This window comes from Hipposideros armiger, unplaced genomic scaffold (assembly GCF_001890085.2).
Source record: "Hipposideros armiger isolate ML-2016 unplaced genomic scaffold, ASM189008v1 scaffold_17, whole genome shotgun sequence".
Taxonomy (NCBI): domain Eukaryota; kingdom Metazoa; phylum Chordata; class Mammalia; order Chiroptera; family Hipposideridae; genus Hipposideros; species Hipposideros armiger.
The window spans coordinates 5,357,254-5,384,881 of NW_017731367.1; the positions used below are offsets into that span (position 1 = coordinate 5,357,254).

General features: G+C 48.6%; 1 protein-coding gene across 6 annotated transcripts in view; it reads right to left on the reverse strand.

Annotated features, from left to right (window-relative positions):
• Window positions 1-27,628, reverse strand: part of COL6A3 (collagen type VI alpha 3 chain) — an 81,987-nt gene that overhangs the window by 12,414 nt on the left and 41,945 nt on the right. For all 6 annotated transcript variants that reach the window (XM_019629997.1, XM_019630038.1, XM_019630033.1 and 3 more), the window contains 28 exons: window positions 26,586-26,664; window positions 25,447-25,592; window positions 23,979-24,071; window positions 23,379-23,432; window positions 22,409-22,480; window positions 21,635-21,661; window positions 21,481-21,525; window positions 21,309-21,362; window positions 20,809-20,871; window positions 20,099-20,164; window positions 19,609-19,662; window positions 17,319-17,354; window positions 16,636-16,698; window positions 15,794-15,856; window positions 14,469-14,531; window positions 13,492-13,554; window positions 11,731-11,781; window positions 11,524-11,559; window positions 10,999-11,061; window positions 9,886-9,948; window positions 8,618-8,650; window positions 8,495-8,531; window positions 8,379-8,390; window positions 7,787-8,280; window positions 6,292-6,388; window positions 4,976-5,674; window positions 2,913-3,015; window positions 285-715 (listed from right to left, as the gene is read on the reverse strand). In XM_019629997.1, the coding sequence (XP_019485542.1) occupies window positions 285-715; window positions 2,913-3,015; window positions 4,976-5,674; window positions 6,292-6,388; window positions 7,787-8,280; window positions 8,379-8,390; window positions 8,495-8,531; window positions 8,618-8,650; window positions 9,886-9,948; window positions 10,999-11,061; window positions 11,524-11,559; window positions 11,731-11,781; window positions 13,492-13,554; window positions 14,469-14,531; window positions 15,794-15,856; window positions 16,636-16,698; window positions 17,319-17,354; window positions 19,609-19,662; window positions 20,099-20,164; window positions 20,809-20,871; window positions 21,309-21,362; window positions 21,481-21,525; window positions 21,635-21,661; window positions 22,409-22,480; window positions 23,379-23,432; window positions 23,979-24,071; window positions 25,447-25,592; window positions 26,586-26,664 (3,160 nt within the window). The remainder of the gene's footprint in view (window positions 1-284; window positions 716-2,912; window positions 3,016-4,975; window positions 5,675-6,291; window positions 6,389-7,786; window positions 8,281-8,378; window positions 8,391-8,494; window positions 8,532-8,617; window positions 8,651-9,885; window positions 9,949-10,998; window positions 11,062-11,523; window positions 11,560-11,730; window positions 11,782-13,491; window positions 13,555-14,468; window positions 14,532-15,793; window positions 15,857-16,635; window positions 16,699-17,318; window positions 17,355-19,608; window positions 19,663-20,098; window positions 20,165-20,808; window positions 20,872-21,308; window positions 21,363-21,480; window positions 21,526-21,634; window positions 21,662-22,408; window positions 22,481-23,378; window positions 23,433-23,978; window positions 24,072-25,446; window positions 25,593-26,585; window positions 26,665-27,628) is intronic.

Here is a 27,628-nt window from a genome sequence, read left to right on the forward strand (position 1 = left end):
GCTCCAGGTTGAGCTGTTGTTCAGCATCTTAGCTGTGGAGGGCAGTGTCACTGGCCCTCATATGTGGGATCTGAACCGGGCCCCTCTGGCATCCCAAGCCAGCTCTTAACCAACGCACCACTCGGCCAGCCCTGATCGGCACCTTTTAGAAGACATCACCTAGATGTACGAATCCCAGATGAATGACTATTTCGATTGCTTTGTAAACAGGCATCGAGGGACATGCCCTAGACACAGTAACTGAAGACATAAGCAGTCAGCAGCCCTACTCACAGCTTTCTTACCCATGGGCTTAGCAGTAGCTGGTTTGGTAGCGGCCAGTCTGGCTGCCTGGGGCTTGGGGGCCTCAGGCTTTGTGGCCACTGGTTTGGCAGTGGTGGGGGGTCTTGCAGCTGCTGGCTTCACAGCTGCAGACCTCGTTGCCATGGGCTTCACAGCCGCTGCAGGTCTAACCATGTCCATCTCCGCGGCCTCAGGCTTGGCAACCACAAGTCTTGTGGTGGCCAGCTTTGTAGGGAGCAGCTTTGCAGGGGCCGACTTCGCAGGGGGCAGCTTTGCAGGGGCTGACTTTGCAGGGGGCAGCTTTGCAGGGGCCGGCAGGTTTACCATAGTTACTGGTTTGGTTGTGGTGGTCACTGGTTCTGTGGTGGCCACTGGCTTTGCTTTGGTCACTGGTTTGGATGTCGGACTTGAAGTGACATTATTTGGAATGTTCCTGTTAAAACAAATTTAATATTGTTTCAACCCATACATAATCACTGCCTGCTGTCTACTGTAGACAGACATAACCCCATGAGCTATGCGAAATGTGCTACAGGAGTTTTTTTGTCTTACACATAAAATTGCATATATTAAACTCCTTCATAGGACCTGCGCCGCAGAAAACTCAATGAACAGCAATAAAAAAACAGAACCATTAAACATGAAGCCTATATTGTACTATAGATATATCTGACATCTTATTTTCAATTTATGAGATAAAAGCAGAGAGAGAGTAAAGAGACAATAATAAATATTTTAATAGTCATTATTTGTATTGTTAACAATAATAGTTGACCAATATACTAATTATAAAAATTGATCTACTCAATTGATATACACCAAAAATTAAATAAAATCAGTTAATGGCTACTCCCAATATAAGAAAGCATCCACTCAACAAAATGCTGTGCTTAGCTAGAAAATTATAAAGTCAGAGTATTATTTCCACTCCCAGGGCTTACTGTGTATTTTTGTTTGCATTAATTTGTATGTGTGTGGTTGGTTTTTACACAATTTCTTTTTTTTTTTTTTAATATGGAACGCTTCACAAATTTGCGTGTCATCCTTGTGCAGGGGCCATGCTAATCTTCTCTGTATCGTTCCAATTTTAGTATATGTGCTGCCAAAGAGAGCACTTTACACAATTTCTTGATCTATTACGAATCCCTAAAGAGAACAGCAACATAATTAAACAGACACAATGGCCCAGACCCACCCTTTGTCTCTTTCTTGCCCTGAGACGAACATTCATTATGTGATAGATCGTGCTATATGTCATATGCAGTGTCTGCTCAAGCTGGTATCATAAAACTTCAAAGACTAGGTTTGTCCATTCTGTTTCTCTAAAGATAAGGTTGAGCCAACTTTAGGAAATGCTCGGGAGGAATTATAAAGATGATTAAAGGCCTGTGACGCGAGATCAGGCAGGATGGCATCACAGTGCTGGAAACGGGCCACAGCTGCCTTACTAACGAAGCTCAGCTAACGAGACCGAGATCTGAAGTGTCCCCTCTGAGGACAGAGGCAAGAGCTGAAGGACTTGAGGGCTGAATGACAGACGGGTACACAGTGGGAAGAGGCGGGCTCTGCCTCTCGACCCTGGAGGTCAGCTAGGAGGAAGCCAGATGTTCGTTTTTCAAGGATAATTCAAATCCACATCTCATCTGGGTGCAGCAGTCAGAACCCCTGTGCTCAGTTTCTGCACCACATGCCCCCCACCTAGCTCTGTGTCACATGGCCACATTGCTCTCCCATCTGCTCCTGGAGTTGGCACCAAAGAAGGAGCAGGTCATAAGGTTACTGAGCACATGCCAGGTGGCCAGCATCCCTGTGGTCATCATAGTCCTTCCCATCTCCTAACCATCTCATTAGTCTCCCTAGTAGAGTACATGCGGCCTTCCATCGCTACTACCATCACCTGTGTTATTAAAGCATTAATCATTTGAAGATTTGTAGCCCATTTTTTTGCTTAATATATCTAATCCTTCTATAACAAATCATTTTTTATATGGTAGACTGTTGGGACACAGGGCCCCAACTCCCACCCTCTCTGTACCCATGCCCTTTACATTGTGATGTGACAAGTCCTCCTCACCCTTAAATCTAGCTGGGCTGGCATTTAGACATCTTTTGGTCAATAGGATGTGTCAGAAGTAAGAGTGTGTCTGTTCTAGCCTAGGTCTCAAGAGGCCTTGCCCACTTCCGCCTTCTCTCGTGGAACCTTGCCCAGTCACCTGTGGACAAACCCAGGTTTTCCACTAGAGAATGAGACACCGCATGGGGCAGAGATGCGCCATCCAGCTGAGATCATGCTAGACCCAGTCCACAGCTGATGAGCAGCTGACCACAAACATACAAGGGAGCCCAGTAGAGGCCAGAAGAACTGCCCGGCTGAGCCCATGCAAAATTTGCTAACCCACAGAATTGCAAATTAAATCAATAGTTGTTTTAAGCCACTATGTTTGGGGTTGTTTGTTATGCAGCAAAAGCTTAAAGGTACAACAGAGGCTTCAAAAAGAATGTCCCACGTGACATCTGGGACATCACATTTTCTGGATTTCAATGTCCTCACCCCATAAAGTTAGGCACTGGAGGACCTCTGTATTCCCTCTAGCACTGTCATTTGGGAGACAATTATTATAGTCACTTACACTTGTTTGTGACCAAATTTCGCAAGATTCTTTGCCGGTTGATCTCCTTGGAACCAATCACACTGTTTCCTGATATCTGGGGACAAGTAGAAAGCATTTTCACCTAGAGAGAAACAGGAAAAAAAAATTATATATATGTATGTATATATATATATATATATATATATATATATATATATATATATAAAGTACATGTGAATAACTTGCAAATTAAAATGAATCTTCTAATAAGTTAAATGAATCATATAGTAGGAAGTCCATAAATACCTGTTGTATTAATTAATTCTTCCAGACATGCTAAGTCCAGTGATTTTAAACCTTAAGTATAATGGTACTTGATCTATAAAACATCTTAAGCCAATATCTTCCACTTGGCAATTATTTGGGTGATTCAGTTAAAGGTAATGTTTCCTCAATGTGAGGAGGAAGACAGGAATAGAAGGAAAGTCAAGTGCAGAGTAAACAAGTTCCAAGCTCTTAAACATCAAATTATAACCAAATTACTTTTAATGTGGTGGTTAGCAAAACTTTTGTTTTCAATCTTCTGAAGACAATGGCCCCAGGGTAAACTGACTGGCTTACCTTTGCTTCCCATTTTTTTCCCTAAAACTTTTGGGGGACAGGCTTCATAAGTGTGAACACTGTTTTGGGGGACCTCACCTTTCCCCTGAATAATAACCACTCCATATATACGTGTTTATCCATACTTTACGCATCTCCCTCCTTTGTTAGATGCCTTCCTGTGACAACTCGGGGCCACACTCTCTGTGAGGCTCTAGGGGACACAGTGGTCAGTGATACACCTTCTCTAAGACCACACAGTCCACAGGACCACAGACCCATAAATGAATGACCAACGGGCCACATAATAGATGAGGTAAGTATAGTGTCCAGATTAACGATGAGCAAGGCTTGGGAGTGGAGAGCACCCAGGCTGAGTAGGGGCCACTGGACATAAGTTCTGAAGACAAATGTGGATTTGCTTTTAAAGCGGAGATAGCGAGCATTGTGGGAAGGGGAGCCACACTGGCAAACACTCAAAGGTTTCCAAGTGTGGGGCTGGTATGCAAGCCCAGATCAATGCCGCTCCTTCTGGAAGCCACACCAATGCCCCATCAGGATACACGTCTCTGCGACATGCCAGCATATTATGTCATGCATAATAACTGTGCACTTGACCCGTTCCCCCACCTAGACTATAAACTCTCAGGGACAACGTGTCATGGGCGGGAGGTGCCCAGTCGAATTTGGTTGAACAAACTTGTGAACAAGGATAGGGTTTCCGTCTGCGTTCCCTGCCAGTTCTGGCTCCTAACGTGTGCCTGGGATGTGGCGGGCATTGGTATACCAGGGTGCCAAAAAACATGTATACACATCTTAAGAGATGTTATCTATGTATTATTTTTCAAAGTTGAATTGAATTACGGTAGCAACGTGTAGTATGACGTTTGCTCAAAAGATGGCATTCATCAAATGAATGCTAGCATCACCATGCGACAGGCAGGACAAAGAAAACGACAGAAGCACAGCTGTCATTCGAGGAGCACAAGACCTCGAAATTTGAGAATGTTGTGGATGTACAATGACATGGAGGCATGAGGATGCAATAGAACCTCCAACACGCCTAACAACTGCACGCATTTGTGATGAGTTTGAGACACATGGCACTATGTGAAGAAATTGAAATGGCATGCACAGCTATACCAGTGGACACTTTGGTCAGCGCTGCTCAAGTAGTAGTTCACCGTAATCAGAAGTGTCTGGACACTGACAAGAACCACTTTGAGCACCTCTTGTAATTGCAGAAGTCAAATGTGACTTGCATTCTTTTCTTGTTATCAGCATATATTGAGTATTACAATTTTAATACAGTTTTTTCCTTTCTTAAAATGTGTATACACTTTTTTGGCACCCTCTGCGTACTGTTGAGTGAAAGAGCAAGGCACTGTCAGCACACAAGTTGCCTATTCCACGCCTGGGCCTGCGGCCCCCACCACTGATAGCCCAAGGGTGTGGCCCAACGGAGAGCCGGGCCAGGGCCCGGGACGTCCAGCAGGACTTACTGCTGACAAAGGACGGCAGCAGCCTCCCAAAGCGCATTAGGGGCTCCTCGTTGAGCTCAGTGCACTCATCCACCAGTTTGAAGAAGACGTCGTTTGGCTCGCTGGCGAAGCTGTACACCTCCTTGATGTTGACGTTCCTGCCAATGCCCAGGATCACAAAGACGTAGCCCTTGCACTTGGCCTGCAAGATGGCTCTCTGGGCCTCCTCCAGCTGTGGCTTCGGCACCTCGCCCGTCAGCATCAGGACCACGATCTTCAGGTCCCGCGGGTTGGGCGCGCTTTCAAAGACATTCTCGACGGTGTATTGGATGGCGCTGCCCAGGGCCCTGGTGCCCTGCAGCTGTGTCATCCTGCTGCTGAGGAAGTCCACCAGCTTCTCCTTGGAGCCGTAGTCAGTCAGGGAGAACTCCACCTTCACGGGCGGCACGCTGGCGTTCCCCACGGAAGCATAGGGTGCATGCTGCACAACGGCCACTCTGGCAAAGTGATGGGAGGCCTTGGGGTCGGGGCTCACATCCAGCTGTCTGATCAGGTACCCTATGTACTTCTTCATCTCACTGAACTGGAACACAGTCGTGGTCTCGGCACTGTCTAAGATGAAAGCCATGTCGATGTCCACATCGCTGCCCGCAGCTCGCCGGTCCCTGAAGGCGGGCCTCCAGCTGCCAAACCCACAGGACGGGTCGATGTTGCAGATATCTAGAAAGAAGCACGGTAGCCTGTTTATACCATGACTCCTGCAGCAGGACGTGGCACAGCAATCGGCCGGGAGCCTGGGGGTCATCAAAACTGTCACAGAACCCGGAAACCTACTTATATCCTGCTGACATTATTGTAGCCAGGTTTCCATTTTCATCACCTAACACTTACTAAACAAATCAGTAGGCAAAATTCTTGTTAGTATACTGTGGCATAGGCTTTAGAAAGGGGAGGAGGGAAGGGGTTTGGGAGGGAAGGCAAGGAAAGAAAAGCCACCTTACTTATTGGCCACTCTTTGAAGAAATGTGTTCTAGAAAGTCTCAAAGGCAGATCATTAAAATCTGGACTCCAATATTAAAATGTAAGCAGAGCCACTTTCTCCTTTATCACCTATAAAACTTGTCCTTCTCTATCTGATACAAGCTCTGTTTGGGGGGGTGTCACTTTAAGTATGGAAACTGCTTACGTAGCGTTCACACTGGTAAATACCAGCTTTATGAATCTTCACTTAACGGAAGCCCTCTAAGCAGATGATGATTATTCACTCAAATGTCCCCCCATGGACAGTATGTCATGCAGCAGCAGCTGGACAGATGCCCGCTGGGGAAACACCTTACCCAAGCAAATATGACAAGTCAGGACGTTCTTCAGGAAGTCCGTGAGGTCTCTTCTGGCGGGCAGCACAAGCGCGTGCCCCACTGCTGTGTTATTGATCTGGTTCAAACAAAAGGAAATGCTCGATAGGAGTCATAAGTAACTACTTGAAAATACCGCTGACGAGTGAGCTAAGGTAACATCAGTAAAATAAGTTTCCCAATAGATCAATATCTTCTTTCTCTTTTTTTTTCTTTCTTTTTGTAGAGGGAAGGTTAGGAGACACTGAGTTTAATAGGAAAATAGAGGTTTTCTTCTGCTGAAATGAGCAGATGTTCAAATCCCACCCCTGTATTTTCTTCTGGACCCAAAGCCGTTTACCATGGTAATCATGGTAAATTGCCAATGGAGTTATTTGAAAGGTTAAATTAGATGACATATGTCAAGGGCCTAGTATAGCAAATAGTGGGGCCTTAAATGAGGTCGTCATTCTCAGCACTAATAATAGCAAGTAGCAAATGACAAAGCCAGTAACGAATCATTTCTGCAAGATTCACATAGTCCTGCCCATCACGGCACCGGGCACACCATCACTAATTATTCATTTAAGGAAAAATTAAATTGCATTAATGAATGACTAATTAACTTTTCAAACTTGCTGAAACTATGCTGTTGAGAACCCTGTGTGGCTCTGGGTCACTCGGCTCACATAGGGGAGATGTCGGTGAATGCGCCCCTTACAAGAGCACACGGCTGGCAGTCCAAGCCCAGTGCTCTGTGCTCTCAGTGGCTTTGGGTTTGGCAGAACAAACCCCAAGAGACGGCAGCAAAAACCCAACCGTCTCTCGCTGACATAGGCAGCGGGCAAGCCATAAAATATCCAGTTCGGAAAGAAAGATGTACGCCCCCATCTTACCCTCGCCTCGTCTTCTGCAGGTGAGAAATCAGACACACAAAGGTTAAGTGACATGACCATGTTCCTTTAAGAGGCTTAAAGGTAGAAAGTGGGTGGCCTGGAACTAGAGCCAAGGCCTCCCTGCTCGTCCCCTCGATGGCCGTCATCCACCTCTCTTGAACAGTAACCCAGAATGCACACTGAGTAAATTTTAACGGACTACTTACAAGTAAACAAGTTATTTAAGCGAAAGACAAGGGGGCGCGTGGCTACATGACGGGCTGCCCCTTGGATGCCAGCCTGACTGAAGAAAGGTTTGAAGACTGGTGCCCACTGGGGTGCTGGAGTCACCAATGTTTGGGGACCTCACTAGGAGATGGCAGGCCTCCCAGGTCAGCCCTGGGAGGTGTCCTCCGACATGTGACGAAGGACCCAATCTAGTGCTGGGGCCAGGGGCTGTCTTGGAAATCTCACTACTGAAGTTCTCAGTCAGACCAGCCTCCTCCAGGATCTTCGAGAAACTATGGGGCATGGATACATCCAGGAGGGCCTGGACGTGCCTGAGAACCTTCTCAGAGCCTAACAAGAGCAGGTGATGTCACCAAGGCACACAGGGCACAGACCTGCAGAGCGTTGGCGAGCTGCCGGTCCTCCTGGTTCGTGAGGAACAAGGGCGTGATCCCAGCATCCGACAGCTTCAGCACAGCCTCCCTGAGCTGTGGGGATGCCCTCGTGGGTTTATTGCTGAAGAAAACGGCCACCTTCCTCATCAGGAATCCGTTCCTCACTCGCTTGAACGTGTTTCTGGCCACAAAGGACATGGCGGTTTCCAGGCTCTGCTGCTTGGATGTCAGAGACACCTGAAGGTTCTTGATGCTGTCCAGGAGGGCGGACTTCTTCTTGGAGTCGGCGAACCGAATCTCCGTGGTCACCTCATTGTTGTAGGTGACCACGGCCACGCGGGCCCCCCGTGGGCAGTTGCTCTCAGCAATGGTCAAGTCGCCCACAATCTTCAAGAGCACATCCCTCATCCGGCCAAACGCGTCTGAGGTGACCCCCTCAGAGGTGTCTAAAGCAAAGGCCAGTTCTGTCGGGAAGACGGGGCATTCCAGGGGCCCTGCGGGAAGTGGGGGATTTTCAAAGACACACTTTACTTACTGGAAAAGGGGTCTGCCTCTTTCCTCAGAAGAAGTCAAACTACTGAGATTAACTTACCGTAGCAGCAAGCTGTAAAGAAAACAAAGAGGGGAGTGAAAGACATGTCTACCGGGTGAGAATTTCAAATGTGCAAATAAAAATGCAACACAGACAGCAGGAAATCGTGTACTTACGACATTTATCTTTGATGCTCTGGACAAGGGCACATTGCTTTAAAAGGAAAGGAAAGCAGGTGTAAGGAGAGCAGACAAAAAGGCTTACAGGACAATGATTTACGCAGCCCACAAGCAACTTACATCGATCGAGTCGCCTCTGTTACCTTTGGAACCCTGTAAAACAAAAGGAGGAGAGGCTAACGTGAGACGTGGAACGTGAGGAACGGTCCCTGACCACAGAAACATGACAGAGGAAGCAGAGATGGGCGTTAGCCAACCTTGATCACTTCAGGCTCTCCCTGTAAATTTGATTTTACTGCTCAAAGAGCAAAAAAGACTTTGAGGACAAAATTGTTTCACCTGTGAGGTAAACAGCTCCATACCCTGAAAACCTGGAAGCTCATTACAAAGCCACGTAAACCATATATCTGCACATGAGCCCAAACACCACTTCTTCAGAGAAAGGGAAGAACACCCTTTCACCTGCTACCTTAGGTCATCCTGTTCACAGGAGGACAGTGGGGAGTCACTTAGCTGCCTGTCAGCTCCAGGTCTAAAGCATGCTGGCCGACTGCTCCAGGGAAGACCCTCCACCACTCTCGGCATCTCACTACGATATGTGTCCACCCTGATGGTCAGGCAGTCACCTGCGGGCGTCTTTCCATGAGGCTGTTTCTGCCCACTTGCCTCCCACGGTACCTGGTGAATCGATCTCCCATTAAAGGGCTTCATTCATTTAAACCCCTGACTCGGCCTTCTTCTCCCGGGCCCAACCAGTCTAATCCCTTAAGCTTTTCTTCTAGGAGTGATCTTCCATGTCCTGAGTTACCTTTTTCATTCTCCTTTGAACCTCATCAATTTCAATGTAGGAAGATAGTAGAGGGAGAAATTCAAATAAGGAAACAAAGGTGTGAGTAACGAAGAGACTTTATGGAGGGCTGCAGAGGGGCACCCTCCTGGCTCCAGGTGGCAGGAAAATGACTAAACCATGAATCAGCAGCTCCCTTGGGGGCTGTAGACCAAAGAAAGTATTCCCCAAACTGAGGTCTGACATAGTTACACTCCTTCCAGAAGATGCAATCAAGAGGTATTAAAACATTTTCTCTTCTGTTTGTCCCCTACACAAGCCTCAACCAAGGAAATCACACCAGGAAATTGCAATATGCCCTAGCCTGGAGTTCCACATGAAACTTGTCTTAAAACTTTCTTGTCACTCTAAAGCTCAAAAGCTCTTTGTTCCATTGGAGTATCAGAAGGGAAGTGGTTTAGAAAACAAAAATAAAAATAGTAACAACAAAAATGGTGCATGCCTCTTTGTGAGGAAAGGAGACAGTGGCAAGTTTTCAGGGACCATGTGAAGGCTGTCACCCAGCCCCCCGGTGCTGGATCGGAACTGGGTAGGTACTTACGGATGGTCCTGGGTACCCAAGGTCTCCCTTCTGTCCGACTGTGCCTGGAGGTCCTGAATTTCCCTAGGATGGGGCAGAACAAGGACAGGTCAATTGTGGCAGAAGAAGGAAAATCCTCAACTCCTGCAGTTGGAAAGGGTGATGAAGGCGATCTGAGCCCATGGCCCCCGTCACCACCAGAAATCTCCACTGTCAGGGAACTTATGTGTTCAAAATTCAAGTTTAGGGACAAGCGGCCTTAACGAAACTAAAGTGCGTCTCCCCCCAGCTATGTTCTCTGGCAGGTTCAGGTAAGAGAGCTTGCCGGAGGGCCACTGATAAGACTATCCATGGATGCACAAGAAACCTGTAGCTGACATGTAATTAGATCACTGTTTGGTCTAGAAAACTAATCCAAGTTTTAAAACCCCATCTTGAATAGTAAACGACTTAGTTTGACCATCTTCATGAAGCAAATAACAGGATCATTACTATGATTTTAACTACATTTTAAGCTAAAAATAACTGTTGGGAACTTTTACCCATATCTAGACCCCAGCTTGCTAACTGAAGACTCAGTGCAGTCTTAAAAGGACGAGGAAACAGCCACCAATGAAGACAGCCCTCCAGAGCCAACGTCAGCTTGAGGAAGAAGACGAGTCTCTTCATGGCGGGAGGAAAGGAGCGCGCGGTCTGAGCCTGGCTCACCCCTGAGCCAGGGAACCTTGGAAGCACTTCCTGCGCCTCATGAAATCCTGTTGCCTCCCCATCTGGCGGGCAAGACCAGAGGTGACCACATAAGACGTCACCATCGCTCCTTCTGAGATCTGCGTCCCTGTGGTGCCATGCTGGGAGTGGGCCATGGGCTGGTAACCCTTGAGACGTGTTAGAGAAAGGGGCTCCCGGGGCTTCCTCTAAGGGGGGCATGGCAGAAGGACAACACAGACGCGACCACAGGGAGTCCTGAGGACCCTGACCTCCGGCTTAGGCTTCCTTTGCTCACACCCCATGCTGTCATGGCCCAGTGGCAGGTGAGGAGGACAGGGCTCAGAGACGCGGTGGAGGAGTCCGTGTTCAATCGCCTACCACGCACACTCCCGTTCCCACCGGCAGCCACGGTGACGGCAGACTTACCCTTCGACCTCTGCTGCCTTTGGGTCCTGGAGCTCCCCCTGTTCCTGGCTCACCGGGGGCTCCCTGGGAAGAAAGCCAGGAAGAAGCACCATGAGGTTCTGGCACGGAAGGTCTTGCTGAGGGTCCCTGGGGCATCTGCTCCCACTTCTCAGGGCAGCCAAATGGCCAACTCTGATTTCCTTTTCCACTCGGTTACTTGTGCATTTGTGTCTTTTGCAGACCCAGCCTTAGCTTACTGAACCCATAATGATAATATATAATTATAGCATTTTAAGGTTTACAGAGTATTTTGCTGTAGTGTCATTTCATTTAACGTTCACAAGCACCATGACAAGCACCATGCGTACTGTCATTTCCATTTGACAGATGAGGGAGTATCATGGAGAGGACGGGGCCTTTCCCGAGTCACTTGGTTCGCAAGTGGATGACCCAAACTAGAACTGAGATATTCTGATTCGCAGCCCATGGCCACGTCGTTTCCTCCTAAAACAATGGTGATCTTTTTACCACTAAGGGAACATTTACCTTTGGACCAGGGTATCCAGGAAATCCTCTTTCTCCCTATAAAAGACACATAAATGACTCAATATTTGGTCTCAATTTAAATTCATCGAAAATAAATTATTGAGCAGAAAAAATATATCCATAGAGTCATCAAGAAGAAAAATTGACTATATTCCAAGAACCTTTTCAGAAACGATTCTTTAAAAAATGCCTGTCAGAAGTACGTACTTTTTTGCCCTTGCGTCCTTCACTGCCAAATCCGTCTCGCCCGTCATCTCCCTAATTGTGGAGAAATAGCATTACTGCAGGCCACCATGCTAGGCACACCACAGCCACCTCCGTCTAGAGCCCTAAGCAGAAGATGCTTGAGTCCCTGAAATTTTCCCGGATGGAGGTACAGATCGAGGACCTGTTCCTACTCTTATCCCGCCCTCCAGGTATATAAACAAGACCATGGCTGTAAGTGGGAGGGGGGGGAGGGCTTAAGGGACTCCTTTGGCAAAATGGTGCTGGTGGACTACCAATGGAAAGATGTCCTCATAGCTACTGGTAAAGGTACTGCTTGGATGTGGAATCAGAGACTCATCAAACCTAGGAATCTTAGAGTTGAAAGGACTCGTGAAGGTCACCTTGACTCTATGCATCTATGCATCTTTGATCCTACTTCAAAGCAAGAACACAGGACTCAACCTCTCATATCTTCCTGAGTCCTCTGTGCTCAGGCCTTCTCCCCTCTCCCCCATGCCCCTCCCCTTCCCTCCAGTTCATGCCACAAGACTGCCATCTTTCCATCCTTCCAAACACCCGCTCTGGGGATGCTCAGATCTGTCCCCATCACTCTCTCAAGAGTAGCTTTCGGAAATGGACACAATTAATTATTTCAAAAGAATCAGAAGAATGTATGTAAACTACACTTTAATATCCCTAAAACATACATGGAACATGCTACTTAGTTAATTTACAGTTTTAAATGGACACCAACAGCTAAACAGTTATTGCTCCCAAATTTATGAATCAGGAAGAGTTTTCCCACTATGCTGTGAATAGATTTTAAATTCTGATTTTTCCTCCCTCTGCTTCTAAGACTGAGAGTAACAGAAATGGATTTTTTTAAACTTCAATTAGCTGTAGAGAAGATAAACACACAAGATAAATATTTTATCTTTTTTTTTTTTAAAAAAAAAAGCTTTGGGGTTATAAGTCAGATCAACAAGGTCCATTTATAGAGTTTTTAGGTATACTGACTCATTTTAGAAAAATTCCCAATGTGCTGTAGATTTCTTTCTCCTGTATGGAAATGTATCCTAGAAAATTATTGTTGGTGAGCAGTTATATTATTTTAAATAACACTTTTTGAAATGAGTTATCAAGGTAATAATTTCTATTCTTAGAATGTCTCATTCAAAGAAAACTGTTCCGGGCCGGCCGAGTGGCGCGATGGTTAAGAGCTGGCTTGGGACGTCAGAGGACCCCGGTTCGGATCCCACATATGAGGGCCAGTGACACTGCCCTCTAAAAAAAAAAAAAAAAAAAAAAAACCAAAGAAAACTGTTCCAATCTGGATTGAGGCTTTATCAAACCCAATTCTATTTTAGCCCAAGGATGTTTTGTTTTGTTTTGTCTTTTGTTTTTGCAGAAAAGCTCCAACTAGTCGTGCTCACAAAGCATTTGCAGGACCGGAAATGAACGTGGTTTAAGCTTCAATAAGCCACCACGTTCACATACCCGGAAAAATACAGGAGAATAATGTCTTTACCCACCCCACCCCCACCTCACTGAAACAGAACTTATTTTGAAGTTAATTGCTTACTATAGGCAGCAGGTTTCACCATTTTCAATCACACCCCCAATGATACAAGAAGTATCAAGTCACCTGTATTTGTAACGAACCCAATTTGCAACGACACAGGCTAGACCAGCACAAGGCCCCATCTCCCTGCTTCCTGATCCTTGCAGGAAAGAGTAAGCAACAATCTTCTTTGATCTTACCGTCTCCCCACGGGGCCCCAGGGTCCCGATTCCTCCATTAGGTCCTGGATCTCCAGACTCGCCCTACACACGAGAAACAAAGCTGAGACACCTGAGGGTCTGGGATGGATTTGAAATGCGATTCCAAGCCCTGTTTCATTCTAGGTGATGCCACTGGTAGGGCCACTGCCAGCTGCTAACTTTGCCTTTTAAATTTTGATACAAATGGTTTTTTTGAATTGCAATGTTCCTGAGTGGACTCTGTAAAGAATCCAAAAAGGTTGGTGTTTGATTTTTTTTCATTAACATGGCATGGGGACATGCTGACGGGAAAAGAGAGACAAAGAGGAACAGGGAAAGAAGATGTCACAAGAGTCGGTGGACACTGAATTCAGCAGGAAATACAACCCCACCAACAGGAGGCATGGAGACAAGTTTGGATTCACAGGAACACATTTCTTGTATGGAGAAAATGCTGCCCTTTCAGATGGGTTATGATAAGTTGTGTTTTTTCCCAAGGCTTATAGGTGCAGGTTCTCAGACAGCCATCACATAACAAGCTGCTGGCATCCAGAACAACCATCCGGGGCTCTTGGACTAATAAACGTGGCTGGCACAGCTGCTGGCTGCACTGCCAGCATTTCAGGGTGTGTGCTCAGCACAGTATGGATGCTCTAAGTGCTACCAATTTGCTCTGATGGCTCTGAGGATGCTGCACTGTCGTCACATGCCGTGGCACGAGCAGATAATCCACGGCTGCCAGCGGGTTTGTTCTGGTGACAAGAAAGTCAACCCAGTGAGCACAAGTTGTGGTGGGGACAGGGATCATAATGGCCAAGGCAGCTACCAACAGGGCAGGATGGGGTGGGAGAGACCAGAGGTGAGGAGAAAGGATGTGCAAACTGAGCAGGTGGTGGGCTGACAAATGAGGGAGAGGCCACATAAGGCCTGGCCAGTCCTGACCTCAGGAAACGAGCTCAGCCTTCATCGAAACAAACCTTTCTTCCCAGGGGCCCGATCCTGCCACGTTCTCCGGGAGTACCTGGGGGCCCTCCACTTCCCTGGAAGGGGAAGAGAGGAGTGTCTGAGCAACGCTCGCCCTGCCAGCCCAAGTGTCTGCGTCCCACCCTCCCCCACACACCCGCAGGTCAGAGCCACACTCAGCGCCAGGCACGGTGCTGGAGACCCAAATGCAAACATGCATGGACGCAGCATGTGCAAATCCAAAATATCAGTATGACCGCTCGGGCCATTTTTTGCGGAAGTCCACCCATTGCAAGTTTCAATGTGCGTATAGATTCGACATCCCTGACTACAGCGCAGAGTATGCACAGCTTGGCTCCTACTCGCTCCCCACATCTCCACAGTGACACGGGACTGGACAGGTGTGGACACCTGTGTGCACTTATCCCGAGTGAGTGGCTGAATCAGTGTCCTGCCATGCGAGCCTTCACCCAGAGCCCAGGAGCTGCCCTCACAAAAGGCCAAGGCCGGTGGGACCAGCTTTCTGTGACTGCTGACTACTAAGAGCTTTGGCTCACCCTTATTCTGTCTTCAATTCTTAACTAATCAGAGCTGAAATAAATGTTGAAGAAAAAAGATACAGCTTTTAAAATAGGTATTTATCAGATTTGAAACTCAGGAAGGATTTTTCTAAGCAAACAACTCTCACCAAGTTCCTGCCTCCACAACAAAACATGTTTGTGCCTTTAGGTAGTTCATGACCAGGTTTTAGTCATCGCTAAAAAGTCATAGCATGGCTCCCTGAATGTCCGTCATGCAGGAGGAACAGCCGGTATGGAGACCCAGGTGCCTGGTCCCGGCTCGGTTGGTACAGCACGTCTGCTGGTCGTCACTGACAGCCAGGACAGACACGGAAGTTTGCAGTGACAGCAAGTTTAAGGGACATCTTCTGTGTCACAGTTGAGGATGGGGACCTCCTTAAATAAAAATATCGAGCCACAGAGCCAAACTCCAGGGGCCAAATATGAAACAGTTTGGCACAATCTGAGGCTTTCAGTAGACTTTGCTCGATTGTCAGCAGTTCCATCCTATGACCTCTGAGATGAGGCGACCCATGCTTTCACTGACGCCCCAGCTGGCCCACATCAGAAGGGGCACCCCCTGGGCCCTGAGAGCCCCTGGCGCACCAAGAGCAAGGGCCCTTCCTTCCACAGGTAAACCAGCCCATCTCGGTGAAGGCTGAGGCTGACCCAGGGTTGGTGCTGCCAAAGACTCAGGCTACGGGGATGGTCTGTCCTCAGTCTTTGCAGGTACCGTGCTAAACACTGAGCAAAACAGGGTGGGACCGTCACCAACTCACCCGAGTTCCTGGGATGCCTTGTTCACCAATCAGGCCTGGAGGACCAGTGGGACCAGGTGGGCCCTGCAGAAGTAAAAGGCCAGTGTAAGCACTGTGTCCAGGTGACACTCCATGGAAGCTCAGGATGGCACCTGCATTTCCATGGAGCCCAGAGCCTCGCTTCTGCTGGCCGAAAAGGCCAAGAGAGACCACGCTGCTATCTCAGTGGTAGGGACAGCAGCCCCAGCCCAGAAGGTGAGTGGCAAAGTTGATTTAAAAAAACACAAGGAACTAGTGTTCAAATAAAAACTTCACACGAAAGTTCGCTGTGGCACTAGTCCTAATCCCCGAAAGGTAGAAAGAGCCTAAGTGTCCATCAACCGGTGCATCCATCAATAAACTGTGGTCCATCCATCCAGTGAGATACTGCTCAGCCATAGAAAGGAACAAAGCACCGAGACACGCTTCAACATGGTAAACCTCAAAAACATGACGCCGAGTCAAAGAAGCCAGACAACAAAGGCCACCTCTTAAATGAGTCCATTTATATGAAATGTCCGAATAGGCAAATCCATAAAGGCCAAAAGGAAATTAGTGTTGCCAGGAGCTGGGGGGAAGGGAGTGAGAAGTGACCCCCTCGTGGGTACATGGTCTCCTTCAGGGATGATGAGATGTTCTGAAACTAGCTAGAGGTGATGGTCGTACAACCCTGTGAACGTGCTAAATGTCACTGAGTCGTTCACTTTACAATGATTAATTTTGTGTTCAGTTTTGTAAACTTGACTGTCACCTCAATTTAAGGAAAACGCTATAGAGCATCTGAGGAACTATCACAAGGCACACGGTCTCACGGGGGTACTGACCTGTCCTCCTCTGGTCCCCTGCTCTCCCACAGAGCCCGGCTGGCCTGGACCACCCTTGTTGCCCTTTGAAAGAAGAGAGAGAAGATGCAGGGAGAGGTCAGGATGGTTTATACCGATGTCAGCTCTCTTCCACAACCATGCGTGGGCGAGGGGACAGGGCAACAATCCCCTCTCTACGAGGGCATCCGAAGCCATCGACCTGATAACCCCAGGGTGAGGCATTTAAGAAGTGGAGCCAAGATTGCATTCCTACAATTGGTTCTCACTCTTGCCCCACTTTCTTTCAAGATGGCTTTGTGACATAAGATTTTTTTTTTTTTTAGACCCAAACCTGTCTTGCCCAGGTGAGAAGGCTGAAACACTAAGCTGTTGTCACTTTCTAACGACCAGACAAGTGGACACACTGCAGACAAGAGACGCCCAGTGCACTGCCTCCCCATCTGTTTCCCATTTGCACCCCCATCTCCCTGTTAATCATTTGCACAAGTCTTTTAGAAGCAGCTAAATTTAAGGAGATGGGGCAAAAGGTGGTAGCTCCTGACTGAGCCATAAGCCTCCATAGAGAAGGAGTATGTTTTAACCGTCGGTGGTGTCACATCTGTGCCCTTTGAGGACAGTCCCCTGAGAGCTCACGGTGAGTTACACTGTGATGGCAGAAAAGAGGTGCCAGCTCAGACGCTTACCTTAGCTCCTGCTGGTCCCCTTCTCCCAAAGCCGCCCTGTAGAAGAAGTCACACAAACGGTGAGGGGACATGGGGACAGAGCCTGGGGGCTTGGTGCGACTTAACCCGCACGTTCATCTGGCATCCACTGTGTGCCAGAACCTGTGCCCAGTCAGCCCTGAGGAAACTCACATAAAAAGACACCCTTCTTCCCGCCCTCATCTCAGGAAAGTTTTGCTTCCACGCTGCCCCGTTAGTCACCCAAGCGGAAGTTTTGAGAATTACTTCAGACCTGCCAAGCAAAATAATGACTCCTTCTGGCTGCACGATCTCAGCCAATTTCAAATATGGAATGTGAAAAGGGAATGTCAAGCTGTCTGTTTTTCTACCATTTTCCTAACAGTAGGGAGAAGTAATGAAATACGTTCATTATAATGGAAAGGAGTCCCAAGCTCTCCGAGTCCTCCGGGCCAAGTATAACACGTCCTCAGTGAGTAAGGCTCCAAGTGCACACACGTGAACCTGAAAAGCCCAGCCGTGCTTAGTTGGGGCTCGTGACTTGGCCACATCTTCCTCCACCCTCCAGAGGAAACCCTGAGTCCAAATAAATGAGGGCTCGCTGCATCAGTGACCCATTCATTCCCACGCAGTGATCGCTTCCTCTTGAGTGGGAAGCTGTGGGATGGGAACACGTGAACATCTGGATATGTCTGTCTTTGCCGCCTTGGGAGCTGGCATTCTGCAGAGAGTCACACCAGCCGGTTCCAGGGCTCGGACCATTGCTGTATCAACCCAACAACCACATCCTGCTCTCCCAGCCGACCAGCCCAGGGGCAATACTTCGCCATTATTCACTGTAGGGCAGCTCCTTGAATGGAAGACTTTGGCTTCCTTCCATGGGCAAGTGGGGGAGGGGCGGGCTGAGTCACTCCTCCACAGAGTAACAAGCTGGCTGCGCCTTCCAAAGGGGACAGGCTGGAGTATGACCAGAGGCCACCAGCTCAATGATTCATCCCTCAGGCCAGAGGCAGCCTGTGGGGGCCCTGAAGGGGTGACGTGAGGAGTGGGGTACCCAGTGGAAGGACACATCTCATCTGGGCATGAGCCTGTCACAGCGGGGTCTTATGGAGGGAGGTGGGGCCATACTGCCAGGCCTCCCCTGCTGCCAAGGAAAGAGCTGAGTCTACAAGGGCCTTTGACTGTGTTGAATTGAAACCCAAGTGTCCACCTTGTGCATAGAATTAAAACAAACTGTACGCACGACTATACTGTAAGTCACTTCCTGAAAACAAGCTGAGTGGCAGAGCACACTGTAATAATTGAGTCCTTCCTCACTGCTTTGTTATCACACAGCTCGGCAGCATAGTTAAAAAATAATACTCAGAACCTTAAAGATAGCATTTTCAAATATTAACTCTTCTTCTGAATTTTACAGGCAAAATTATGCCCACAGCGTATCCTGATTAAGGATGAGAGTCGTTTCTTTTAAATACCCTCATGTCAGCATACCCCCTCCCACCGTCCAGCTGCTGATCCCTTGGCATGTACGTCAGTGCCCCTGGGGAAATGCCTGAGCATGCCCCGTTCTTGGCTGCACAGCCCCAGCCAGTTTCTGAGCTGAGACCTGACCTGGGCACCCACCAGCTTTCTGAACTGCCCCAGAGGATTTACAAGTTCCAGACCACTTCTCCCCATGCACGGACCGTCTTCCCAACTCTGGGTGCCCCTGGGCCCTGGAAGCTTTCAAACGGCTTCCTGGAGATCATTTCTATTGCTTTGGCTTTACAACTCTTCATCAAGGCTCAAAGATGAGGCATGCCAGACTCAAAAACTGAGCTGTTCTGCAGCTGACATTTCTTGAAAAAGCAGTGGCAAGGTGCAGTTCCCCAGAAAACGGAAACCTGGTTTCATTACTTGCGTTACAGCAGCGCACACACACAAAAATTATAAAACCAACAATTCCCTCACTCCCTCACTCCCCACCCCCCCGGTTCATGGTTTCGTTTGGATTTTTTAAGTATTTAGTGGGATAAAACCTGGCCAAATATTTGAAAGCAGCAAAGATATTACATCAGTGTATTTTGGGAAAAGAAGGACGCAGGCCTGGGAGAAGGAAAAGAGGAGCAGCACAGAGCAAGCAAGAAGAAAGAGACTTCTCTAAGCAGCAGATTTGGGTGACAGTGGTTTCAGAAATTCCTTTAGATTCCCTCATAAAAAGTTGCTCGTAACTTTGCCCCAGCAGTATTTGGTGACTCAGGTGGCACTTGCTAATATCACAGCAGAGCTCCCCAAAGCCCTAAGAAGCACTCACGCTCTCCCCAGGTTCTCCAGGCCTTCCAGGCGCCCCATCTCTCCCAGGGAGACCCTGGTATAGGGAAAAAAAATGACATGAGATTCTCATCTGCGGAGAAGACCGTCTAACTCGGCAATATTGCACAAGACGCTACAGGAAGAGGGATCGAGACACACAGGAGGGCGGACATTTGTCGGGTACATCAGATGAGGTGCATTCCTACCTCCACAGCCTCTGGCTTGACAAACACTTTTCATGAATATCTAAGGGGCACCAGGTCTGCAGAGAAGAAGCCCCTCTTGGAAGGGTTGCTTTCATTCCCCAGTGGAGTCTCCTTTCATGGGGACACACCATTGGCTTCAAGGGGGCAGGACCCTCTGTTCCTGACCTCTGATGTCCACAGCCTTAAAGATCACCACTTCCATGGCCTCTGTGGCTGGGGACAAGCCAGCGTGGGCTTTGTCTCTGGGCCTCAGCACAGGCTGTCTAGGAATGGGGAGTGTCATACCATGGGCCCAATGTCTCCCGTCTCTCCTTTGGGTCCTCTCTGCTGGTTGTCCCGTCCTGGTTCACCCTGAAAACAACACAGGTCAGGAATATGAGTCATGTGTGCAAGAAAAAGACACTTTAAATTGGCTTTAGCAAAAGAGAAGCATTTGCAGCTGTTCTTATCTATCGCTCTAGAAAACCTGTAAGCAGACGACCGTCACCGGGCCAGCCCCCTGTCCTCCAGGCCAGGACAAGGCAAGAGTGAGCCTGAGACAACATCCTCCCTGGGGAGGAAGGCCTATCACCCCCATGTTTGGGGCTAAGAAGATTGGCCAACCCCAGGGTCAAGTCCAGTAAGAGTGCGATGGACGTTCTCTGACGGGATGTGGCTGAAGAGACTGGCCCTCAGAACCTTGCATTCGCATCATCACTAATATTTTTATGACCACCCAGTCCAGCTGGATTAAAGTGTCCTGAGACCACATTTTTGGGAAAGCTCTCAGATCTTTGTATGACAGGCCTTGCAAACACTTCCAATCTTTGCAGTGTATCTTTATGGCTGGGGAGCGAACACATCTCCAGCAACCCCAAAATTGTAGGAAAAGGACAAACCACATATTTATCAACATGTTTTAAAGCAATTTCAAGGGTAAAGTTCTTCCTTTCCGCCCTCTTCTCCCACAATCCTCCTCCCTAGGTCTCAAGCTCTCGGCAAGGGGTCCTCCTTACCGGGTCGCCTCGAATTCCAGCATCTCCCCTTTCTCCTTTGCGTCCATTAGGGCCTTTATCACCCTACATAAAAAACACCAGCAGGGACTAGGAATTAGAAAGGATTTCAAATTTTTACCTCACCTTCAAAATCACATTCTTTAGTTCATAAATCTTAAACAGACCAACGTTAACCATGTATTTACTCATTTGCCATGAAGGTAACATCACTTCCAAATATTGCTGATTCGTTCAGGTAATCCACAAATACTTACTGGGGACCCACGGTGTGCAGACACTGGGGTTTATTTATAACAAAAAAAACTCAGTCTCTGCCCTATGGGACATAGTCTCCAATCAAGACAATATAATAACATGTGTCACAGCTACCAGGGTCATAGGGACGAGGTCAGGGAAGGCTGCTTGGAGGCGGTGGTCTTCACATACACGTAAAAGAAATAGCGCCCGAGTGAAATGTTTATAGTGTTTTCGTAACAGCAACACGATGGAGATACACGTACCCTCCTCCCGGGATTCCCTTTCTCTCCGGAAGAACCAGGCAATCCTTTGTTTCCCTGCCGAAGACAATGAAAACATGTCATTCCTGACACAACGTCTACCATAGACTGAAGTACTAGTCATGGACTCTTTGGGGCCAAAAGCATTTTGAACTGAGAGCCTGAAATCACTTACATCTTCACCATTAAGACCATCCAGTCCGATCTCCCCTAGTTCACCCTGTGAGGGGACAAGACACACAGGTGAGCATAGAACCCATCCTGGCCAAGGAGAAACAAGAGACACTGGGCAAGTTCTCAATGTAAAAAAGAAAAACAAGTTTGAGTACCTTCTCTCCTGGGAATCCACGAGAGCCCTAGAAGGTGAGAGAAAGAGACGTCAGCTCCTTCCTGGAGGCGGGTCCCTCAGCCACAGCGCAGGGCTCCTCACCCCGACTCGAAGGCCACAGGGTCTGGACAGTCTGCTGGACTGCCCTCTCACCAGCACGTGGGAGACCAGCAAGCTCATTTGCCTGGACCTGAGCACTCAGGTGGCCTTGGCTCCCTGGGCAGGAGGGCTGAGCCCGGACAGCCAGGGACAGGAGCTGCAATGCCCCTTTGCAACTTGGTGGTATGGGGGCCCTTCCCTTCAGCACCTGCTTTCAAACTTCAGCAAATCAGCTCTCGAATCCAAGTATCTCACACAAAGAACTTTCCAACACGTACAGTCCTCTCTCTTGCCTCCCTCTGCTTCCCCGGCTCCTCTCAGGGTCCAGCGGCTGAAACCACGGCCACTGGCCTTCCCTCCGCCCTGGCCCACGTCCTGTCTGTCCTCCTGAATGTTTCCTGGCAGCTTCTTGTTTCCATAGGAAACTATGTCTCCGTTCTCAGGCTCCCTTCCCAGGGCGACCTGTGCTCCGGAAGCTGCCAGCCTGTGGGCTGCCGTCCCACCAGAGGGCACGGGCTGCTGGACGCTGACAGCAGAGAAGGCCTGGCAGTCTTCCTCCCCTCGGAGGCACCTGGAGAAGGTGCCCCACTTCGCGCGTGCCACTGACCACCTTCTCCCCGCCGGGCCGGGTGCTGCGGTCCCCTCCCCACACTGGGGGAGGTCCCCCACACTGTACCTTTACTCCTCTCTGGCCAGGGCAGCCCTGGAAACCTTGAGTGCCGTTCACGCCAGGCGGACCCCGTTCACCCTGTCAGGAGAGATGAAGGCAGTTTGTAAGTTGGAGCCGCTTGTCACTGTGTCTCCACTAAGTGCATCGCTAAGGAAGGCGTGTGTGAGAAAGCACATTTTACTGGCAGGAATGCTGACTGAGTTGGGCGGAGCTTCCAGCATCCCTGCCCCCCAGGCCAGTGCACCGCACCCCGGGAGGGTCTGCAGCACCTCCTGGGGGACGAGGTGAGCGGGCCTCTGGGCACCGAGTCTGGTGGGAGCTCGGCCCCCATGAGGAATCCACAGGTGGACTGCTCCTCTGCGTGGCCCCTGGCTCCCAACTCTCTGATGTAGTCTGTGCCCAGCGCTGACACGCAGACCTGCCGGCTGGGACCCTGTGACCTCACCTGCTCCCATCCCAGGGCTAGACCTCCTTCTCGTGTCTCTCAGGCCATGTCTGTCCCAAGTACTGCTTCCCAAAGGCTCTATTCACCCCCAGATGGGTCCCGGGGTTTACTGATCACCCAAACCAACAAGCCTTCCCTGGGAGACCTCCCTAAAGGGTGTAACCCTGATTGCAGCTTGACTTGGTCCCCTGCTCCCCGTTCTGGCTCGCCGCCATCTCTGCTTGGGCTCTGATCTTAGTGGACACTGAATTTGCCATCAGTCTCAGAAGCCACTTCATCCCTCCCTCTCAAGAAGCAAGAGCCCTGCGCCCGGTGACCACACTGTGGTCAGGTCACCAGGCTGCTTCCCATCACGTACAAACCTGAGTTAAGACATTAAGGAAGTTAAAAATGAATTTTTTCCCAGTAGGAAAGTCACTGGACTGTTCACTGGACTGGAAACTGAACAGATTTTGAACTCCACAATTCAATCCCAACACGTGAGGAACAAGGAAGAAATAAAAATTTAAGGAATAAAACAACGTCACTTACGGGTCCACCCTCATCACCAGGATAACCTCGGTAGCCATCTTCTCCAGGGATACCCTACAACAAAGGAAATCCATTCCTGGGTTAAATCCGCGCATTTGGGGTGGGCAGGTCTATATTTAAGCATCTCCCCAATCCTCCTCCATGTGGTAGACCGGTGCTAAGAGTTATGAGGACATTGGGTGTCCCTTTAAACTTCATGGTTCTCCACTCATGATTTCAGTGCCATTTTCCTTTCTTTCAGGATCTTTAAGGCTCCTGGTCTATCAGGAAACCCTGTCACTCAGAGACAGCACTAGGAGTCCCCGTTGACCATGCGCAGGGAGGCTGCCGGCCAGTGATGCCCGCTAGTTTCAAGGTTCTTTCATAAAGTGAAGAAACAGTGTGTTCAGGAACAGAGTCCTTCTCCCCATGCACAGGGAGAAGGCAGCCGGTATTTGGACACAAGTCTGCCCCTCAGAACGGCTGTCCTACAACCTGGGAGCACCCTTTTCCATCCCTCTCTGTCTCCATGCTGTGGCAGTAGAGACATCACCCAGCCAAGGTAATGACAGACTTCTAAACCCTCGTCTCAGGTGTAGAAAAAGGGCGGAGCCACCATACCTTCGGCCCAATGCCCCCGATGGGCCCCCGGTCACCCCTTTCTCCAGAGCATTTGCAGGGCACCCCACAGCAAGCTTTCTCGGCAATGTTGTCCTGTGAACATGAAAAACAAAAAGTTCAAGTCTCAGTAAATGCCTAGGGGAAAAAAAAGGCGTAACTATGCCGTAAAGGTTAAAATCGGAAGTGCGTGGATTCCACAGTGAGAGATGAAGTCACTCACGTGTGGCATTCGCTCACAGGCTGGCTGGGTGGCTTAGCAGCCACAGGGGTGTAGGGGAGTCACAGATGGGCTACTGAAGAGCAACCAAAGTAAGATAAATCTTATTCGCAATGCCACCTCAGGCTGGGCCTTATTTCTAGAAGTTTCCAACATAGATATTCAAGTTTCAGATGTTACGCATAACTTACGTAGTTTTAAGCCCCAAAGAGCAAAACCTAACAAACAAACTGCAGAGGGTCAGGGCAGAAGGCGTTTCCAAAATGGAGGTCCACATGCTCTTCTCAGAACCGTGGTCAGGGTCACAGGCTATGGCACCAGCCTGGAGGAGGCCTGAGGGGAGCAGCCGTGGTGTGGGGCACACACGAGTGGTCCCTGCCTCTGAGCCACAAGTGCCACAACTCAGGGTCCCCAGGGCCTCTCAGAGCCATCATACACGTTCCCTCCCATCCCAGCCCTGGCCTTAGTTGGGAATGCATACACCCAAAATCCCTTCCTTACGCTAAACTTACGGTGGCCAAATGTGTTTTCTTGCAGCGAGCTTCCTAGAGTTTTCACTCTCTCCTACATCCCAGATTCGTCAACTAAGTCAACATCTTCCCAACCAATTTTTTAAAATCCTAATTCCAGCGTGCTGGGAAGCAGCGAAAGGGAAGGGAAGGGCAAAGCCAGGTCACCCCACAGTCCACTGTTGCCACCACCAGAGGGTCTCTGAGTTGATGAGACCACATCTCCCAAACCTCTCACGGAGGCTGAACTTGTGGGGTTTAGGGAGCCCCAGTGGGCGCCTTCATTTGCTCCAAAGGAAACTGGACGAGAAGGCATTAAAGCACTTCTCCACCCAGAAATGGTCTCTCTTCCCCTGCATAGGCTTGTTTTTGCCATGTGAGCTTTCTGATGCTATGGACACTTCCTGAACAGGATAGCCAATCTGAGCGTTCTGTCTTCTCAGCAATCTTAGCAATGAAAAGGCCTTCATTAACAGGAGCAGAGGAAATGCCAAGGTAACAGCACTAGCGCGCCTGGGCGCCCATTCTCCACCACACTGTCTTTCCAACTCTGGGACATGTCCGTTTCCAGGGCTCACACATGTCACTGCAGCAAGGCAGGTCCCAAGTGAATTAAATGGGTTCAATTACCCACCCAGAGGCCCCTCCTCCATCGCCTGGCAATAACTGATGCCATTTTCTTGAGATGCCCAAAACTGTGGTATCTGAACTGGTGTGTGTGTGTGCAGACATCAAATCTCACCAGCTGCTCTACGAGCTCATAATCCAGGTCCAGCAAGTTCAGCCTCAGCGGCCTGTTGTACGCAAATCCTCGCCCGAACTCCAGCTGGGAGAGCTGCTCCAAATTGGCTACACGTTCGAGGCCCACCAACATCAGAGCTCGGACACCTGCAGGGAGAGGCACGTTTCACAAAGTGCCGAGGCCCTGGAGACACTGGAAACACTCAACATCTTTTTGTGCCCCCCCCCTTTTTTTTTTAAAGAAACTTCAGTACAAAATTTGGCCTTTCACTAAAACATGTTCCATCAAACTTGCCAGCCACCCTGAAAAGTTGAAAGACTGGAACTTTGGACCCTCTGAGCCATTGTCTCAGATGCATCAGTAACTAAACTCATTACTATAAATACAGGAAGTGACACCAGGAAGCATATTCATACATCAATTCTCAGACTCTGCTCCCACGTGACATAAATCAGGTATGCTGCGGGATGCACTGAAATACCAAACCTCCAAAGTCAGGTAATAGCAATGTCATCGCCACTGTCCATGAAAAACAAGCTTGTAAATCACACCTTCTTATGATGAGTGATGCTTCTGCAAATTCTTCTCCAACTTCTAGCGTTGGCATCCACTTTTTGGCAGTCAGTGCTACCAAATTCCAAAGCAATGGACAACCAACTATGACAGCTGACAATGGGCATCGTGGTGTATCCAGTCACCTTGAACTTGGAAAGTGTGCTTTTGTAGTTTACTTCGTATTAAAGTGTATTTTTACTTAGCACTGTGGTATTTCTGAGCTGTGATAACCGCAAACTACAATATAGCAATATTTTTGCTTCGAAATCAACTCAGTTTATACGATGCAGCTGGATGAATCCAACCTTCACGATCTTCTGCAAAAGCATCACACTTTCTAGATGTCCTACCCCTTGGATCAGTCTTCCTGACCTGCGAGGTCTATGGCAGGACGTGATCTATGCCACATATGGAACCTTTGGTAGCCCCAGGTCCCATAGCCCCAGGCAGGCGACAGAGGACAAGACGCTGGGTAACCAGTGCTCTCCAGAGGACCCCACATGCAGGGCCTCCTCTCTCCAGCAGAGCAGTGCATCTGCCTCACCCAGGTCTACGTCTCATGTTTAGAAAGCCCCAGAACCTACCTTCTTCTCGGAGCACCTCCGATGCCCTTTGTAAATCAGCCATATCTCCATCCGCTCCATCAGTAAAATGAATGACCACCTGAAAGATGAGTCAAACCCCAGCCGAAATTAAAAAAAGAAGCATCACAGGCTCTTGGAAGGGAGATGAGCCAATTCAAACCCCCATCTTACGGTTGAGGAAACTGAGAACCAGACTTGAGAAATAAACACCCTATATCCATAGCCATTTGATATTGTGCAACAAATGAGCCAGAAAATTAGGTATTGTCGTGCTGACTTTAAAAGACACAGCAGCACCTGCTCGTATAGAAAATGCCTGTTTGCATTGGCATGTTTTATAAAATATTCATCAATTTAAGACTTGACTAGTTGAACTAATCAGATTTTTCACTTTAATGAAATAGCCATAAGAACTTCTGTAATGCTGATTTTAATTAGTATTCACTTGCTATTTCTGTACTATTGTCTACTTGAATATAAAGTTTGCATGGCTGTATTACCAAAAAAAAAATAATACTAAAAAATAAAAGACACAGCAGCAAGGAGAATGAAAACAGTTTATCTCACTTTCCTATTTATGTGATGTAGTTTCTGGAAACTGTGTGTGTGTGTGTGTGTGTGTGTGTGTGTGTGTGTGTGTGTGTTATGGACTGAACTGTGTCCCTCCAAAATTCATCTGTTGAAGTCCTAACCTCCAGTACCTCAGAATGTAACTGTATTTGGCAATAGGGACTTTAAAGAGGTGATTATGGTTAAATGTGGCCATTGGGGGGTAGTCCTAATTCCATATGACTGGTGTCCCTGTAAGAAGAGATTAGCACGCAGACACACAGAGGGAAACCTACATGGAGATGTGGGAGAAGCACCATCTACCAGCCAAGCTGAAAGGCTCAGAAGAGTCCGACCCTGCTGACACTTTGATCTCGGAGTGCCACACTCCAGGGATGTGAGAAAGCATATTTCTGTGGCTTCAGCAGCTCAGTCTGTATGGCAGCTCAAGTGAACTGATTGTGTGTGGGGGGAGGGGCAGGGGAGTGCATGTG